The sequence below is a fragment of the Herpailurus yagouaroundi genome, unplaced genomic scaffold (assembly GCF_014898765.1).
Source record: "Herpailurus yagouaroundi ecotype Mexico unplaced genomic scaffold, PumYag 77, whole genome shotgun sequence".
Classification (NCBI taxonomy): Eukaryota; Metazoa; Chordata; class Mammalia; order Carnivora; family Felidae; genus Herpailurus; species Herpailurus yagouaroundi.
This window is the reverse complement of record NW_024412388.1, coordinates 9,252,151-9,271,556: the sequence shown is the minus strand read 5'-3', so window position 1 is coordinate 9,271,556 and position 19,406 is coordinate 9,252,151. Positions and strand designations below refer to the sequence as shown.

The window sequence follows — 19,406 nt, the reverse complement described above, 5'->3', positions numbered from 1 at the left end:
TCAGTAACTATCTTTTAAATACTAATTAATGAAATAAAATAAAAAAATTAAATGAAACCTGATCTGGGAGAACACAGTTGAAGTGCCCATGGCACTGGGGACTTTGTGGGGTTTTCACTACATCAGGAAGTAATTACACAACATTTTCCAGAAGTGAAACAGTGAGTCTAACTGGAAAAAAATGTGGAAACATTTAGTTAGAACAGTAGAGCAAGGTATTAAAGACCCTTTTAAGGGGTTAACTCTGAAGGAAAATATGCAAATAATTAGGTCTTTAAATATGTTTTTAATTACAAGTCTAGGATAAAAGTCAGAGGTATAATTTGGCAGTTGTGTGCGTTTCTTGAAAACTCCTTTCTTGCAAAGCGATGATTCTAATGTTCACGTCACCATGAAGACCCAGCCTGACAACCGAGAATACTTCAGAGAAATATTTGCCGGGTTCCCCGATGGCTTCTTCCTTGTATGCCGAGGAAGGCCATGGTCACGTGCTTTCTTCAACATTCACTGGCGAGAGTTAACCCACAAACTTGGGTAGCGACACATGGTTTTCATCTTTAGAGTCAAAATTCATTCATGCCAATATCTTTTCCCAGCTCGTATAAATTTCAAGGGTTTCACGAAATCTATTTTACTGACTTCAGTTTGATTCCAGTTTCCAGCTTTACGTGGCTCTGTTTCCAATGTGCGTGTATCTCACTGGGAACGATCCTACGTTAGCTGTCCTACACCATTTCTCCCTTGTGTTTTTGGCACATGCCATTGTACCGAAAATGAACTTTACAAGGACCGAGATGGTTTGAATTGAATAGCGGCGAGTGGGGGAGGAAATGAAAAGCACAACGTACAATAATTTATAAGCTCAACCTTTGACCAGAAAACCTCCAAAAGATGGAAGAGTGAACGTGTATTAATATAATGCCATACTGCAGCTATCCAGCTATCATTCATTCAACAAATATTTATTGAGTGCCTATTAAAACGAAAATCCCAGGGCTCCTGGGGCTGCCCTTCTAGCCGCCTCTGAACCACGCCCTGCCAGACCTGAGGAATGACTCTCTGGGCCTCTGATCCAAGAGTTCCAACAGCAAAGGTGTATAAAGGGCAGCTGTGGCACCAAATCCTCCCCCGAGGAAGCAGGAATAGAAAGTCCCCCCCCTGGAGGGAAGCTGCCTGGGGATTCTGGGTATTGCAATGGTGACCAGAGCCAGGGCTAGACTAAAAGCGCAAAACATATTCAAGAAGCATGCTGTGGACGGAACGGTGTCCCTGCATTATTAGCCTTATGCCAAGGCCCTGTTTGGAGGAAGGAAGTAATGGAAATGATTAAGGTTAAATGACGTCTTAAGGGCAGGGCCCTGATCCTACAGGACTAGGGTCCTTATAAGAGACACCAGAGCTCTTGCCCTTGCATGTTCTCTCTCAGACAGAAAGCGTCCATCTGCAAGGCTGGAAGAGAGCTTCCACCAGGAACCAAACTGGCAGGTGCACCTCCAGAACTGTGAGAAAATAAATTTCTGTTTTTTCAGTCACCCTAACTATGGTACTTTTTATGGCAGCCTGAGCTGAAACAGTATCATGTCTCATCAAGAGACCTTCCAGTAACACTGCAGGGGGCCTGAGTTACCCAAAACGCATCCGGGAAGATGCCATCCTACCCAGCAAGCAACAGACGAATTCTGGACTTGGTTTTTGATGTCTCCATTCAAATACTGCTATAAAAATATGAGATGAGGTCAGCTTAACGCCGTCTCTAACAATGACAATGAAGCCGATCCTGAATTAACCTCTGCTTCAGACACTCCTCCATCAGACAAAAAATATTCATGGCCCTCAGAGCCCTCCCCCTCTTGCTTTAGCTTAAAGGAGAGAAATGAGCATTAAAAGAAATTAAACAAGCATTTTGCTACTCGCCAGGCACAACCAACTGCCTTCTCTGGAATGGAGGGTCTAACACCAATTTAAGTTAATGAGCTTTTTTTGTGTGTGCTAACAGGTCTCTGCAGAATATCCTAAAATAGTGATATACTGAATCCTATCGTGTCAACTTGGAATAATTTCACTAACCAAAAATACTCCAAGACCCTAGGTATATAAGGCCTCCCTTTCAAAGAGTAACAAAACACTTTTTTAAAAATTGCTTTTCTTGGGGGACCTGGGTGGCTCAGTTGGTTGAGCGTCTGACTCTTGATTTTGGCTCAGGTCAAAATCCCAGGGTCGTGGGATCGAACCCTGCATCGGGCTCATGCTGACTGCGGAGCCTGCTTGGGATTCCTTCCCCAGCCCTTTCCCCGTTTGTGCGCGCTCTCGCTCACTCTCTTTCAATTAAAAAAAAAAAAAAAAAGTCTTAAAAATTGCTTCTCTAAAATTTTCAGACACTAGTTGCCCTTTGTTTCTGTTTTTTTTCATTACTGTTCTGCAGCAAACAGTAGAACACCAAAGTTTAAGGACATTTTACAGAGAAAAAGGCCTTAAAACTGAGTATGTCCTATTCACGATCTCCTCTCTTTGAACAAACTAGAGAGGCACCACCATCTTCTAGAAACAAAACCCAGATGTCCCACTGTGGAACCCAGTTTGAGAACCTCCACTTGAAGTCAAAGGCTTTGCAGGAGTAGTGATACCTAAACCTGTAAAAGGTTTGGGTCAAGGAATCTTCGACAAGTTCCACTCCAACGCCTAAGAGTCACGAGGGTGCTTGGAACAATAGCAACTACTTAGACTCAGAGATAGAAAAGATAACTCGGTGGTTTCCCGAGGCTCCACTTACAATTCGTCCTGAATGTTGTCTGTCAGTTTGAAGAGCTGCTCCTGCCCTTCTGCTTGGCTCTCAGAATAGCGGGGCAGCAGCCCCTGGGGCCCGGTGCAGCAGCGCGGTTTGCGAACCCTCTGGGCTTGAGTCCTGGACGGGTCAAGGGACAGAAAGCAAGGAGGTCAAGCATAACGGTTGACATGATTTCCCTTCTTCATCTGAAATACAAAGCACCACGTGGCAGAGGCAGAGTCTAACTTTAACGACCGGAACTGAGCGATGGCATCACCTATGAACGCGCCCGCTATGAAGACAGTGCTGCCCAGGACTCCAGTTTTGACCAGAGCCTCGTCTCTGCCATTTTCCGTGTGATCACGGACAAGTGAGTGGGCTTCTTGCACCCGGGTTCCAGTTCTCTCTGTAAAATGGGATGAGGACGCCTACCTCACAGGACTGCAGTGAGGATCAAATAAAATCGTGCCGGCCGTGCCTGCGCCCCACAGGACGTGGGCTATCTACCAGTGACGACTCCTGTTGTTGTTCCTAAGCCCTCTCCTTGGGAAAACCCCACTTTTCTAGGAATCTTCAGGAGAGGCGCCTCTGGACTCGCAAGGGACAAGAACGGTGAGGGCACCGGGGCATCTAGGAAGCAGACACCAGGCTTCTGGGCTTCTTCAAGATGAGCTCAGCTGTCTGGGCCCAGGGCGAGGGACACAGGAATCCTATGAGGGAGGAGAAACGCTCCATGGACCGGTCCCAGGCCACAGTCTGGGACTCTGCAGCGACTCTCACTCATGCCATCCGGCTGTCGGTTGCCCAAAGGAATCTGCTTTGCCATGGCTTTCGGGGTAGGCTGATGTTGTCTTTTTCCACAAACCATATACAGGGTAATTGATAAGTACTTTTCGGTGTTTTCCTAGAAACAGGAGTCCATATTTGTCTTGGAAAGGCTGTGCATATTTCAGATGACTGATAAGAGTGCGCCGGGTCTGTCCTCGGCCTTGTACTCGCTGTACTTTTCATTATTTGTTCCTGGATTCCACTGAAGCAAAACAACCCTCTCTAGACACAGCTAGCGGCAAGCAGGAAGGCTCGCGCACTGACTCACAGCTTCAGAACCATGTACTCACAGTAGTGTAGAAATTTACTGCAAAGGCGAAAAGTGCCCTACTGGGCAAACAGGAGTACTAATACGGACGGGAACAGTCTAAAAACTCAGCACAGGCTACGGGACACTGGGACACCGCAAAGCACTCCTGGACCCAGGTCAACACTCCGCTCACCGGGCCGTGGTGTCTGAAGCCCCATCCATACCTGGTTGATGTTTGCTATGTGCCAGAGAGCCACAAGTCCAGCGGTACATTTTTAGAAGTTCAGCGCTAAGGATGCCCGAGATACAACTACATGAGCTCGTCAGGGGTGGTGTAAGAAGCCTGTAAAGAGGTTTCGGTGATCTGTACTGAGGGAAGGGGTGAAACAACTTTAATTTACGTCATGTACTCACATATTCCCACTACACACAGTCTCCGTTTCTGCTTGAAGGTTTCGGCCTTGTAAACGTTGGTCTCAAGATTTAGTTGGCTGTTTACATGCTAACTACCGGCTGAGGGGAGGAAGGGACGTGTAAGGAGCCACCTGCTGTGGGGTCCCCAGGGGCGAGGTCAGACACCTGCTCCCGTAAGGGTGCTGGCAAACCAGGGCAGGGAGCGTGGCACACTTGCCCAGGCAGCAAAGCCCTGCTCTGTCTGCCTGGTCCCTGAAACAGCTACTGTCAGTCCAAGCCTGCCAAGGGCAGGCTCATCAAGGGTCCTTTTCCCAAGGCAGTCCTCCTGTTCTGTCGCCTGGAAGAGCTTCTGGCTATCGTGACAGAATCCCCAGAAGCCCTTCCAAGAGGAACAAGACACGATTTTGTTTGTTTGTCTATATTTTTGAGAGAGCGAGCGAGCGAGCGAGCACGCAGGCAGGGGAGGGGCAGAGACAGAGGGAGACACAGAATCGGAAGTAGGCTCCGGGCTCCGAGCTGGCAGCACGGAGCCCGACGTGGGGCTGGAACTCGTGAACCGCGAGACCGTGACCTGAGCCGAAGTCGGACGCTTAACCGACTGAGCCAGCCAGGTGGCCCCCGCCCCCAACAGCTTTTCAGTATAAGGTTTCATCCTGATGCCTCTCCCCACATCTTCCCAATCCACTGGGAGGTCCACAGGCTCAACATCCATATGTACTCCCAATCCAACTACCGCTCCATCTCTGTCATGACTAACAAACAATCTCTGGATTTCTAATGGATTATTACAACAGTCTTGTAATTTATTCTATTTCCACCCTTGTCCGTTCTCCTCATGGCAACGAGAATGATACTTTCAAACTACAAGTTAGATTAAGTCAGCCATGTGTCAGCACACATTTGCTTCACATCCCACTTAGATAAAATATCTACTTATTGCTTGGTGCCCCATCTGGAACATAAGTTCCATGACAAGAATTTTGTTTCATTCACTGCTATCCTGGGATCTAGAACAGTACCTGGTTCATGGTAGAAAAGCAGTAAATGTTAGTTGAGTAACTGAACGAATGCATTTGTGGGTGGGTAGGGGGTCAGCATAAGGGCCATTTTAACCATGGAACTCAAAAGTAAAGGTGGCGTACTAACTTTGGTGGAGAGTCTGAAGACCAGAGATTCTGAGCCTTGAAGGTCAACAAAGTTAAGGGAAAATGTGAACCAGCTAGAATCATATCTTCCTGACAGAAAGGTCAAGGATTTGTGTTTATATAGTCCGCTGATCAAAACCAAGGAAGAGACATGAAGGCATGGTCATGAAATTAATGCCTTTGCTAACACATGTAATTTCCTTAAAAGAAACAATCTTTTCATTAGTACCAAGAGTGGGAACAACATGCTATACCGATGAGGAGAAAACTTACTAAGAGTCCTAAATTCCTCCGGTGGGATCCAAAGGAGCCAGGGAAATCAAGGAAAGGAGGCTTGATTCTGGACCTGAGCTCCTGGAAATCACATCTTGTAACAACCATGGAATAGTTGAAAATGTAAGTAAGTGTACCCCGTGTTATCACATTAGCAAATAGTTGGCTGGGGCGTACAGTTATTTCTTGACTCCATGGTATCCCTCAGGATCCTCCCCAAAATTCACTGACCCAACTCACCTCCACTCCCAGTGCATCTTTGAACTTGCTAACTATAAGCCCACCCAAACGCTGCAGAACAGGAAGGAAGAGTAGCTCCCTTGTGGGTACACACTGCCTCTGTTAGGTTTCTTATCTGTCTTTCTAACAGGTTGCACACTGTCTTCCCATTTCCAAGGTCCTCATTCTGTGACCCACCAACCATCCAGGGGAGGCTGGGTGTAGTGCTCAGACACTGCTGATAGGAGGAGCTCACTGTGGCTTCAAGGGCCATGGACACAGAAGAAAAAAGAGCTCAGCTCTGCCATAGGAGGAAACAGCCATCACTCCAGGGGCTATCGGAAGGGGTGGTTTAGAGATGCTCTTACTAGGAGCACAAAGGCATTAAAGGAATTCTTCCCAGAATCCCCTACTGCTTCATCACTGTTGGTACCTGAAAAACTATTCTTTCTTCTCCAAAATTCGCCTAAATTTTTAACCTCTGAGGTCCTAGTGGGAGGCTGCAGGGGTGTGTGTGTGTGTGTGTGTGTGTACTTAAAGTCAATGTGTGTCCACACATATGGCACCAAACTTAATCAAATAATTATGAACAAAAACCAGTAAGCTGGTGTTTCAAACCTTGTAAGCCAGCAAGAAGTTTAAAGTGCTATTCTCCAGGGCAGGCCATTTTGTGATGGAACTGTCCTCTCCATCTATCGATGATGGCACTGTAAATTCAGGTTACCCTTTGAAAGCAGTATGGCCGTAGGCAAACAGTGATCTTGTCTGTTCACGCTCTGTGATTGGGTAGTACCATGTGTCTACTTTAGATTTACAATTCTTAAGTAACTTTTATGTATTCATGTTCCCTGTGAGCCTGCGAGCACCTGGAGGGAAAGGACTCTAATTCCCTGGTTCTTTAAACTGGGCTTTAGAACTGTGCTCATCAGTATCCTCAGTTCAAGGCCTACTGTCATCACTGGCCTTTTTCTTTGTTTTAAATGGTAGAGTAAAATCTGTGAAACCACCATCCCCAGCACAAAAACGCCATCACTGGCCATAGCCTGTATCTCTCTGTGTGGTCCTCTGCTGTGCCCCGGGCGGCGCCTCCGCCACCTAAGACAGCTACTATTCTGAATCTTCATTATAGTGTTTGCTTTTCGTTGTTTCAGGCTTTTCAAAAAGGCTGTCATTGCCTTTTTATGTCTTGGGACTTACTTCTCCCTCAAGACATACCTGCTAAGAGTCAGCCATCCTTCTGTGTGCACCTAGAATCCATCTATTGTACCTACTTATTATCATCATCCCATCGCACGGCTATACTATCATCCATCCATTTTCCTGTTGGTGGTACAAGGGTTATTTCCAGGGTTTGCTGCTATGAACATTCCCGGACACGTCTCCTGGGGAACGGAGGCAAGAGCTGCTCTGGATATATACAGATTTAGGAGGCGTTTGCTGGATCACCAGGCATCAGTGTTCGCCTACCAAGACAATTCAAACTGTTTCCAAAGTGGCTGAAACAATTTACACTCCCACCAACGGTGCACTTGAGAGAGCCCTGCAATCTACATCCTTTCAACGCTTGGTCCTGTCTAGAAGAGAGCACTGTCCAGTAACACAGCCACTGATCACGAGTGGCTACCAAGCAACTAGAATGTGGCCAGTGGGACCGAGGAACCGAATGTTAAAACTTTAAAGTGATTTAAATTTAAACCGCGTTAAACAGTACTGGTCTAGATCCTCACGTTTCTGCTCCTTGAATGGGTACAAAATGGCATCCCGTGGCCTTCTCCTCGTTCCTGCCTTCTCTTCTCAACCTAAAGGATGATGGCGGCTGTTAAAAGAGAAGGAGGAGGCTAGATGCTGGAGCCGAGGGTCGAGGTCCAAGGCACTCTGGCCCACCACTGCCCGACCAGCCTCTGGCCTCCCCCGGCTGCCTCGTACCCTTTCTCGCGATCACCTTCACTGTCAAGACGTGCTGCGTCTTGGGCAGCGTCCTGGCAATCCTGGGGATAATGGATCGTCCATTACACAAGAGGTGGCAAAACTCTGCCCGCTCACCTCTCGTTAGTTGACGGCGTCTCTTACCACCGCTTGACATAAAAGATGGTTGAAAACATGAGTCTGTTTAGTGCATAGGCAGCAACCCTGCCTCCACAAACCTTTGTTTAGCCAAAGGTCTGTGGTGGATTTAATTGCTGCCAGCTGGGGGCTTGTCGGCCATTTTAAGCTCTCAGCTGCTGCGGTTTATAAATTTCACAGTGTATAGAAAGAAGCAGGCCTTCCAGTCAACCAGCTAATCCAAAATGTCAGCACCAAATGAACTTGAGCTTTGAACTCCATGAAAATGTCAGAGAGTCGGCGGTACGGCAGGGACGACTCTTCCCCCAGGGAAGGGGCTGCTGATACAGTGGCTGATACACGGCAGATATCCACCCAGGGATGGCGATCAATACAGGCCAGGTCTGCGTCTGGCCAGTGCTATCTGACATACACTGGAGGCCCAAAACCAAAGACGAGGATCATGAAAACACTCCACATCATTTTCCTTTAGCAACTATAAATCCAAACAAGGTGACACAAGGAGAGCTAACCAATTCCACTCGGTTGATCTTGCCTTTCAGCCTGAGGGTCAACAGTTGGCCAACCGCGATTTGTTCTTTGCTTATATGATGAGTAACTGTGTCACAGCCCTATTAGTTGAAGACAGATGTTGCACACACATACGCATACCCCTGTACAGCTTATGTTAGGCAATTAGTCGGTTGAGAAATTTGTCATGGCCAATGTCTATCAACCAAGTGAGGTTCAAAAACAATCAGTGAATGAGGAGAAAGTGTATGTGTCAAACATGTGACTTCCTAGTACAATAGACTGGATCCTCCTTAGGGGCTGTGTGTACTGACCCCAACAAAGTGATGGATTGTGCCTGCATTTACTTTGTGTGTGTGTCCAAGACTTTTGTTTTAATTAAATATCTTACAGATATATACTGTGCTCGACTGAGCACAATTAGGCTGAGAACAGAAGGTCAACCCAGACTATCTTCGAATACGGTGAACAGGTGACAGCTACGAGATACCAGGGTTCTCGACTGAATGGTTCAACCAAACATTTGACAGTCCTCTAAAAGGACTCAACGGTCTATCTAAATAATACTTTGCACTGGAATGTACGAGTTGGTTAAAACTTCCTCTGATACCCACTGCAGTATAGTGTCTGGAAGTTCGAGAAGCCTGTCACGCCATGAACTGTATCTCCTCTCCGACCTGTAGCCCTCTCATCTCTATCCACTTTCAAGGACTAAGTGGAAAAGCATTTTTCCTCCACGGATTTTACTCCTTTCAGCGGAAACCGTAATCAGAGGGCATTCTGCGAGAGGGTGAAGGCCTCTCAAGATTGGCTCAGTTGACAGGAGAAATTCTTCCCCAGAGTTCCATGACAAACAGAAATCTACTTTCTAGAACCCGCTCGGACACAACATTCAATCCATAGGCTTAATAATAATTGCTGAGCTCTGGCTGCACTAAGCCTTGAACCTAGAAAACTGTGCCAAATATCCGCTACGACGATTTGGATTTTGAACACACCAAAAAATCGGTTGGGCAGAATGAAACCAAGGATCCAAAGTAAGACAGCCAGGAAAACGAGCCTGCTTAGAGCCTTGTGTCTGCCTCTGCCCCCCCGTCCCCGCCCCATTTAATGACTTTTCCTGAGCTATCACATGCACAGGCCAGCACTAGGCCTCTGGGAAGACAGGGATGAATCAAGTTTCCAGGAACCTTGCTGGAGTCTAATGTAGAAGATAAACAAAAGCAGGCAATTCTAATGCGGCACGGAGGCACTAGGAGAGGGGCTGTGTGACCTGACGGCCCAGAGGCCAGGCTCTGCAGCCAGGCTGCAGGGCAGAACTCCAGTTCCACCACTCATAAATTGTGACCTGTGGCAAGCTGCGTAACCTCTTGGAGCCTTGGTTTCCTCATCTGTAAAATGGGGATGACAGTAATGAGGCTGCTGTGAGGAGTACATAATGCATACTGTGCTCATGAGAGGCAATGAATAAAATGTTACCTATGAGGATGATGCATCCGTGGAGAGGGCCGTGGGCACACGAGGGGGGCCTTACCGAGCTTAGGCAGCTGAGGCCAGGATGGGCTAGGGTCCCACATCCAATCTTTTTTTTTTTTTTTTTTTTTTAATGTTTGTTGATTTTTGAGCAAAAGAGAGCACGAGTGGGAAGGAGCAAGCAGAGAGAGGGGGACAGAAGATCCAAGGATGTCAAGCAGGCTCCGTGCTGACAGCAGTGAGCCTGATGCGAGGCTCGAACTCACGAACTATGAGATCACCACCTGAGCAGAAGTCCAACTGACGCTCAACTGACTGAGCCACCCAGGGGCCCCATCCAACATCCAATCTTTCTCACTCGGTTTTCTTATTGGGGAGATTGCTTCAAACAGAAATTTTTCCCTTTTCCTTCTGCTTTCTTGTTGACATTCTACTCCCTTGTCTCTAGAGTTCTGAAGTCATATGTGTAAAAACGCACAAAATCCGCACTGTTATCGTCGCAAGTGAAAATGGGGGAAAGATGCTATGCATGAAATCGTTAGGAACTGTATTACCATAGCTGTTAGATTTTTAGTCATTTGACATCCTGCAGTGGGGACAACATTTCTTGGGCAGGACTTTCTCCCATCAGTGGGATTCACACCTGACTTGTTTATAGGGGTCAAGGCTTCCTATAACCCAACACATGTTTTGGGGACCCCATGACATTGCAACTGTGACAGCTGGTAGGACTCATGCCAACAGATAGGCCTATTGAGATTTAACCTCTAAGAACAACCCTACTCCCAAGTTTTTTTCCCCCCCGAGGCAACTAACTGCCCCAGGGGGGAGCCTACCTGTTCCTGAGGCCAGGGGAGGGGCAAAGGGAGCTGGCCTCATTAAGAGTTCCAATCCAGTGGATAATGCCATAGTGAGATTACAGCCTGATAGCCTCAGATTTCCTAAAACGCCTTTTTGCATGCATTCAGGGGTTGCTTGGCTTTTTTTAAAAAAACAGACAGCTTATAAAGTGGTTTGCAACTTTCGACATCTTTACAAAAACGAGGTATCTGACCAACACAAGCCTCGTCTGTGTTCAAATCATAGTGTTCTGAATCAGAGTGTAGTGCTTACGGGCATCTCTCAAGTCACAGGCACATTCCTTGCCAACCTGTCACCCCAAATGTCAGTCCTAAAGTATTTCGCCTGGGCCAAAATACACAATTCCTGGTAAACTTGATTTTGTGGCTATTGAGTGCAAATGCTAATGATAAGCTGATTAAACCAAATAAGCCAGATATTTTCAGATTGATTTCTGGCAAATGATGACACAATTTCTTTCTTTTAATCTTTACATTATCTACCTTCCCCCAAAAGTTAATCTCTTTTAAGAGAAATGAAATTTAGGAGCATGGTGTTAGAGAGAGGAATGTAAGGCTTTGGAAAAAGACAAACACAGACTGAAATCCCAGTCCATTCACTTATCAGCTGAGCTATCTCGAAAAAGTTGGCAGTCTCCGTTTGTTCATCAAGAAATGGGAATGTGGTACTTACGTGGTTGGTAACGTTGAAATAACATACGAAAAGCACAGAGCAAAGCGCCTGGCACAGAGTAGGTACTCAGAAAAGTTGTCCCCCTCTCTCCTACCCTTATTCAGAATTCTTAGGCGCTAAGTCAATGGAAAATACCAAAACGCACAACTTTTAAAACTCAGATTTAAAATTTCAGCCTGAAAGAACACGACAGAAACATGATTTCCTGAGTGTGTGAATGATTCACAAGGAGTACGTCAAATGTTTGAATGCACAGGTATTTGCTGAAGGAACTAGTGTCTGAGTGTTTACTCACCTGGCCACCCCAGGCCCCCTGTGTGCTTAAAGAACTGTCCTTAAAGGACTAGAGCTAATCCACCTAGCAGCTCAATAAACTACACCAATTGTCAAATTCTTACAATTGGAATTGATAGTTTTAGAAGGGCGCCATTGGGGCGCCTGGGTGGCGCAGTCGGTTAGGCGTCCGACTTCAGCCAGGTCACGATCTCGCGGTCTGGGAGTTCGAGCCCCGCGTCGGGCTCTGGGCTGATGGCTCAGAGCCTGGAGCCTGTTTCCGATTCTGTGTCTCCCTCTCTCTCTGCCCCTCCCCCATTCATGCTCTGTCTCTCTCTGTCCCAAAAATAAATAAACGTTGAAAAAAAAAATTAAAAAAAAAAAAGAAGGGCGCCATTAATAAAATTCATCCAAACAGAGATTTTCAGAAGCTATTTTTAGTGGCGGAACACTCTCTCTAAATGAAGTCTGTAAGGGAACCTGAATATGTCCAATCCCTGAAAACAGAGCTGCTCTGATGAGGGGCAGGGGACGTGCCTTCAGGCCGCGGCCTCCAGCTCTCCTGTGTGAAGGGCCCTCCTCACAACCACGGTGGAGCGGGCACGGGGTGCCGCAGCTCACCAAGGGGCCTGCTTGTGATTTGTCTGCTTTATTCTAGCCCACCTGTTCATCCAGGTTGGAAGTTTTAGACATTCCTCTACCATCAACCAGAGTGTGGTAGAGGGTGAGGTGGAAAAGAACACAGAGGGGATGGGAGAAGAAGCCTCAAAAACAGACAAGACACGCAAGATGAACGGCGGTCGCGAGAATCAAAGTTTGCGCACAGCCTCCACACTCCCAGGGATAAACAGGCTCTGCTCCGGGCCGAGGTTGGACCTGAGGTGGCAGAGGGACACTCCTAGGACCCGGGAGGGTTCACAGAGCCAGCTGTGACACACCCCCTTTTCAGCCACCCAACTCTTCCAGGGAGGGGGCCTGGAAGGCGTGGGAGGTGTTGAGCAGAAGCTACGTGGAACCAGAGATTTTTTTTGTCCGTTCTACACAACTGTTGTACCCCAGCACCTAGAACAGTACCTGAAATGCATGTTCATGCACACATAAGAAATGAGTGGACCGGTGGCCACAAGACTCTGTCAGAACTGGTGGCAGAACGGCCAGAGCTGCTGCTGCCGAAGCCAAGGGAGTGGAGGAGGGGCAGTCGAAGCCCGAGAAAGGCCGGGACTTGGTCACAACCCAGGAACCCCCGGAGCACAGGCATGCTGGTCATTCCCTCGCGGAGGCACGCTAGAAAGTTACTGCCTCGGTCAAGTTCTCCCAGGCGGCAACTGGATAGCTGCCTGGTGGCCTCGGGGGACCGGGCACCATCTGCACTTTTCCAGCAGAGAAAAAGAGTGGGGCCTGGCATTCTGGAAGTTGCTCAGGGGCCCAGTCTGATCCAGTCTCGACACTCAGCACTTCCGCAGCTCCGAACCCGCTGACCGAGATGGCCGATTCTCTGCACTAGCTCAAGTTCCAAGGAGAACCCCCTTCAAAGGATTTTTGCTGTATGGCTTTCATTAGTGCAGTCCCAAGTTTGAGACTCTTGTGACCTAGAAACATAAAGGGATCAGCCAATCAATCACCTACTTCTCATCTTCCTGCTGACCGGCTGGTGCTTGTTCATTGTTTGCCATCAAATGTAACCTATGGCTGAGCTTTCTCAGAAGCCAAGACCACCTCTAGTCGAATCTGCCCTCTACAAACAAGAGATGGCACCTTCTCTTTGAACTTGTGTCAAACTGGCTCTGGCCCACCATTCCGGTGCCCTCGAGAATATCTTGGAGCTTTCAGGCAATGGAAGAGGGGTTTCTTTGTTCGGGCTCTTGCTGCAGTGCCTGGGTATAAAGCCAGAGGAGGACTAAGGCAAGGGGAACATCCATGTGTCTGAGTGGGGAGTGGGTTCAATGGTGTCCTTCCTCTTTGGACAGGAAGGAAGCAGAACACAAGCTAGCAGCCAGGTGATACCCTGTGGGGCCTCCACAAAAGGTACCTGTCCTACCTGGTGCCATGGTGTTCAACCTGGTGACAAAGGACTGTTCTTCATTTGGCGATAAGAAGGTCACGCTGCCTTACAATTAAATGCTGCCAGCGAGAACATGAATGGGACTGATTGCCATAGTCCATCAACCCTTGGCAAACTGGTTTGTTTGGTCTGGACAGCAAACAACATTCCACACTACTGGATTTTTTTCTCCCAGATCCCCTGCGGCCCCATCACCCCCCAAAACCTTTTTTCAAAAATTACAATCTGTTCTGCTGTCTCAAGTTACATTCTGTAAATAATAAGCAACACTGATGAAATGCAAAAAGCTGAAAATTTGTAAAGCAGAAAGATCTGCAATATGTCCCACATCTGTGTCACATTAAACATGCACTCAACAGATTTGTGGATTCCTGTCTAATCAGCACACAGGGGTGACGTGGGCCAGCGGGGCTCTTGTGCCACATGCCACAGCAGGGCTGAGGGCCACCGGAGGCAGGCAGGGAGGGGCAGGAGCTGGTCCTGGGAGGTGCATGTGCCAAGCTCGTGATGCAGGCGACACGGGGCTGCCGGCGGCCTCCGTTTTGGCACATGCGCGGTAGAGACCGGCGGGTGACTGCTGTGGTGAGGTCATGGGAGAACAACCACTCGGACCCCTCCTTCGTCGTCCTCGATGCTGCTGAAGCTGGGCCCGTGGCGGTTACACTAAATAACATGTTTTAATGACCAAATGTCTCATTTGAAGGAGTTGGCTCCATATACATTACAATGACTACAAAATAAAAATAGAACAGAAGGAAACCAATTAAAGTGCATTTGGTAAAATGCTTAGAGGCTACCAGAGATGACAGTTGTTACGCCAGGCAAAATTGGACGCCATCTTTATTTCTTCCAAGACTTTCTCTCTCTCATGTGCACACACGCGTAGGCACAGGCACGCATACTCCCTTTAAGAAAAATTGGCACAGCATAAAAGAGACACTGGCATGTTTTAAACTTGTGGCATCGTGTTGAGTCCCTGAGTGATTATAAGGCTCCCTGTTGGAAAAAACCACATTCAGACTCAACAACGAGTCTTTCAACGGAGGAGCACAAGGGCCTCTAAGGATCTTCCACGGAAAAACTTAGTGTGTCGCCGCCTCAACCAGCTCTCTTATATCTGTATTTTCCCCACCGACCTTAAGTGAGAGAGACACCAGAGTGAAGGCTCTGGGCCGCCACAGTCCACGGTATGTCCACGCAGCTGCATTTATTGTGTGGACTATACATGGGGTATGTTCATGTCACAACATTCTTATAGGAAGCTGTGAAGTTAGTATTCCATTTCATGGAGGAGGAAATCATGCCTTAGAGAGATTATCAAGATTGCTTAAGGCCATCCAGCTGCCAAGTGGCAAAGGCAAACTTGATCTCGGGTCTTTCTGATTCTCCTGGACTCGGTCAACTTATTGTGAGTGCTGATGAAAATGTCTTTAATAAATACTCTGACCCGTCACTGTGTTGAGCATTCTGGGGATCCTAGAGGAAGACCAAAGAAGGCAGAAGCATGACCTCAGGAAGGTTATAGTCCAGTTGGGAAGGTAAGATGGACATCCTTGAAAGGGGTGGGGAAGAAACCTAGACACTGCATCGGTGAGGAGACAGCTAAGGGCATCTGGTACCGTACAGACAGAGGGCATGATGGGAAGGTCTGGCTTCAAGCAGTGTCCTGCCTACAAGCGGAGCAAGATTTTTATTAAGACAACAAGGTATGGCATCAGTACTAATCTGCCACGTTTTACAACAGGAGCTGGCGGTAATCAAATACTAAGAAACAGGAAGAAACGAACCACAGGATGAAAGCCGGCTAGCAGATCACACCACACAGTATCCTAAACCATCTGACTGAAGCCTCATTCTCGGTGCTAAAGCACCCGACTGGAGCTGTGACAGCTCTCCTTTTATAAAGTGAAGGTGCAGACGTTAACTCACAGGGATTCACACAGTGACTAATCTCAATTTCATTAGTATTTGGAGGAAAGATCTGTACTAATATGGATGAGAAACAGATTAAATGACAATTATTGGAAGGGTTGGGCCGAGACAGGCTGGGAGGAGACAAAGCCAAACACTAAAAAAGGGAGACAAACTTCGATCTCAAGAGCTGTGAAAAGGGTTGGGGTGAAGAACAGGCAAAGATAATTCCCAAAACAAGAAATCCGAACAGCCAACTGAAGTAAGAAGAGATGCTTCCACATTCCTAATTATCAAAGAAAGGCACTCAGTGACGTGGAAAATTCGCTCTCTCGGATCAGATCGGTGGGGACCAAAAAGAGGAACGATGCCTTGCTCTTAGTCTAACATTGCCTTCATAAAATTTTTGGCTGGATTCTGAGTGAGTAAATGGCCAGAGCTGGCAGGGGTGAGGAGACACGGGTCCTCTCAAGCACTTGGTGGGAGCACAGAGAGTTTCAACTTCCCAGAAGGCAGCGTGCAATGTGTTTCAAGACAGGTAAAGATACCATGGCACACATGCAACTTAATATCATATAAATGTTAAGAGTGATGATTAACTCCTGGAACGGGAAGATGTCCCAGAGTCACCGTTGGGTGAAAAAGGTCAGCTGTGAGCACGGGTGCTCCTACTCACGTAAAATCACACGTACGCACGTGTGCACACGCACATCTATACGTGCATACAGAAATATCTGCCAAGGTCACCACTATTACCTTTCGGCGACTGTCAATGGCCAGGACAACTGAGTTCTTCTTTTCTTCTTTAAAATGGGAATAACAGTGTCGAGCTCACCGGTGTGCCATAAAGCGGTAACTTGCACGAGGGCCTTGGAACAACGTCCACACACTGTGCGTGCCCATGTGTTGTTTGGATTTTCACAACAGTTCACATCCGTGCATCTTTTTGAACTCAGATAACAGAGCTATTCTTTCAGAAGACGATTCAGGACGCAGTGAGGCACAGACACCAAAATGTCTAACACACACTTAAAAGAGCAGAGCACGAGGACGCACAGACTTCTATCATCGTATGTTGTACGCAAGCAAGGGTTGGAGGCAGACCGGAGAGGGAGTCACGAGGGCCGGGCTTTGTCTGGGATGGCTTCTTGTGGCTGAGGGGCCAGTCCGCGTGGAGAGTTCTCAAGAGGAAGGGGACAATGAACTGACCGTCACTGTCCACGCTACTTCTTCCGACACTGGGCGACACAGCCCCACCCTATGCTGGATGGGGTGAGGGCCAGCGGTGTTGCTCTGGTGACCTGAGGGTCCTCGGCAGGAGGCCTCCTTCCCAGCCCACCTGATTTACTTTTCCAGCCCTATCTTGCTTTTTGACCTTGGAGAGCAGAGCGAGGGCTTCTCCCGCAGCGAGCGGCTGGCTCGGCACAGCGTGCCCCGGCGGATGAGTGGGAGCTGGCAGGCCGGGCCGAGGCCCAGGTGCCCACTGCACTCTCCCTACACAGCCCTGTGGGGCGAGTCAGGGACTGCAAAGGGGGCACTCCGAGAGCGGGTAAAAGCAAACGCACTCTGCCTCCCAGCCTGCCCGACATTCCCCTGCAGCCAACACAGGGAGAGAGAACATCTGGAACTGGTTTCGAGGCTCTCCAGCTGCAGAGCCACTAGAGTGAAGTTCGTGTTTCATTGGAAATTGCATTTCGGGGGCTTATAGACTGTCCTTTCTGATTCTCGTCAGGGTGAAGTACAACCTAGAAGACAAGCTGGTTCACAGACCAAATCAGCTTTGCTTTGAAATGCTCTCCTTCCCGCCCACCCCCCCACCCGCTTTGAGAGCAGACTTAATGGTCCAGGTGGTGAGAATGAAAAGAAAAGGGCGTGGGGTCATCTCAGGTGCATTTCTGTGCCTTCATAAAAATCAGACGCACCCCCTCTGGGCCAAGTCAACACCAAACCCTCAGAGTACTTGTCTTCCTAGGAAACAAGAACCAACAAGACCGAATCCATTGGAACTGTCGGACTGGGGCTTGCCTCTACAGGACTAGAAAAAATGGGGATTCAAGATGTGTTAGAGCTTGCTGGGAGCCAAGGAGGCAGTGGGGAAAGAGGCTACTAGACACTTTCACACAGAGGGGTCAGCGGAATAAAGTCCTCTCAGATCTAGTCTAGCCCACCCGCCTTTCTGCAAATGGTCCCCCCCCCACCCCGCACCGTCCCCCAGCACTGAGACACAGGCTCTCGAGAAGCACAGACCCATCAGCAGTCGGCACCAGCCCCTCTGTCTGAGCCTCCCTACACCTCTGGGAAGAGCAGGTGCATCTGGGGGTTGACCCCGAGCAGAGGTGACAGCACCCTCCCTACTCTGCCAACAGCGAACATGAAATGTCTATTCTAGCGTCTCCTGCCGGCTGAGGGTGGTCTCTCCCTCTGGACCTCGAGGTGGAGGCAGCTAGTGAGAGAAGACGTGGTTTTCCGAAGACCAAGCTCCTTGCATGGAGAGCAGCAGGCAGGCCTGGGACAACCCTGAAGGCCACAAAGGAGGCTGAGTCACATATCAGGCAAGAGGTGATTCTTCAGCTGCTTTTCATCCTTCCCTTTCCAGAAGATCACTTAGATGCCAAACGCTCAGACCAGACCTCCTTCTGCATGTTACATGAAGCACTGAAACTTTCAAGTACTCTCTCTGTCTTAAAATTTTTGCAGGTAAGAATTTCTATAAATCCCAGTTAGTGGATCATCTGGCTACCTCATGGCATCTTCGATCGCTGTTAAAGAGCAAAAACAATTGAGAAAAGCAGAATTTCTTCCTACAATGCTAACCCTTAGCATCTCTCTCTGATATTTCAAAAGACCAGGTACAGCACGGCCCCATGATGCCAAATGCATTCAAACACATGACAAAGAGAACCTCTGAACAGGTGCCCCATTAGGAGACATCCAGTACCAGGGTCTGCTAAACTTTGGGTTTAGCAATCATTTCAGGAGTCCACACCGTAAGTTGGTTCTACCTAGGCTTTTTTTTTAAAAAAAAATTTTTTTTTTTCAACGTTTATTTATTTTTGGGACAGAGAGAGACAGAGCATGAACGGGGGAGGGGCAGAGAGAGAGGAAGACACAGAATCGGAAACAGGCTCCAGGCTCTGAGCCATCAGCCCAGAGCCCGACGCGGGGCTCGAACTCACAGACCGCAAGATCGTGACCTGGCTGAAGTTGAACGCTTAACCGACTGTGCCACCCAGGCGCCCCAGGTTCTACCTAGGCTTTTAAAGCACCTTGACCATAGAAGCAAAATCAAATGGAATCCAATGACCGCAGGGCTGCCCAGCCATTCAGGTGCTTCTCCTACTCCCGAAAGCATTTTTTTTTTTCAGGCCCCACAGCACCAAAGTAAGCAGGAGCCTTCCTTGGCCACGAAAAGGAGGTTACCACATGTTGAGCACACCCTACTCAGTCTCCTTCCAAGGCTTCCTGTACTGTGTAGCAGCTGGAGTTCTCAGGTGACCAGCTGGTGAAGACAGCTTTTGCTGGATGGCAGAGCAAAGACAAGGTGGAGCCAGGTCGCATCATGGCTAGTTTGTGAAAGTGACAGATGCCGCACCTGGGAGGCTGCAGTCGTTTATCACTGGTGGGCGGGGGGCGGCGCAGGAAGGAGGCTCTGGGACAGCACAGCTCCTGGACACAAAGCTCAGCGAT

The 19,406-nt window shown here is 48.3% G+C and overlaps 1 protein-coding gene across 7 annotated transcripts in view; it reads right to left on the bottom strand.

Moving 5' to 3' along the window:
- Nucleotides 1-19,406, bottom strand: part of VPS13D (vacuolar protein sorting 13 homolog D) — a 259,048-nt gene that overhangs the window by 12,641 nt on the left and 227,001 nt on the right. For 6 of the 7 annotated variants that reach the window (XM_040461642.1, XM_040461651.1, XM_040461658.1 and 3 more), the window contains one exon: nt 2,771-2,902. The exons of the other annotated variant lie outside the window; for it this stretch is intronic. In XM_040461642.1, coding sequence (XP_040317576.1) covers nt 2,771-2,902 — 132 coding nt within the window. The remainder of the gene's footprint in view (nt 1-2,770; nt 2,903-19,406) is intronic. 7 annotated transcript variants of the gene reach the window in all.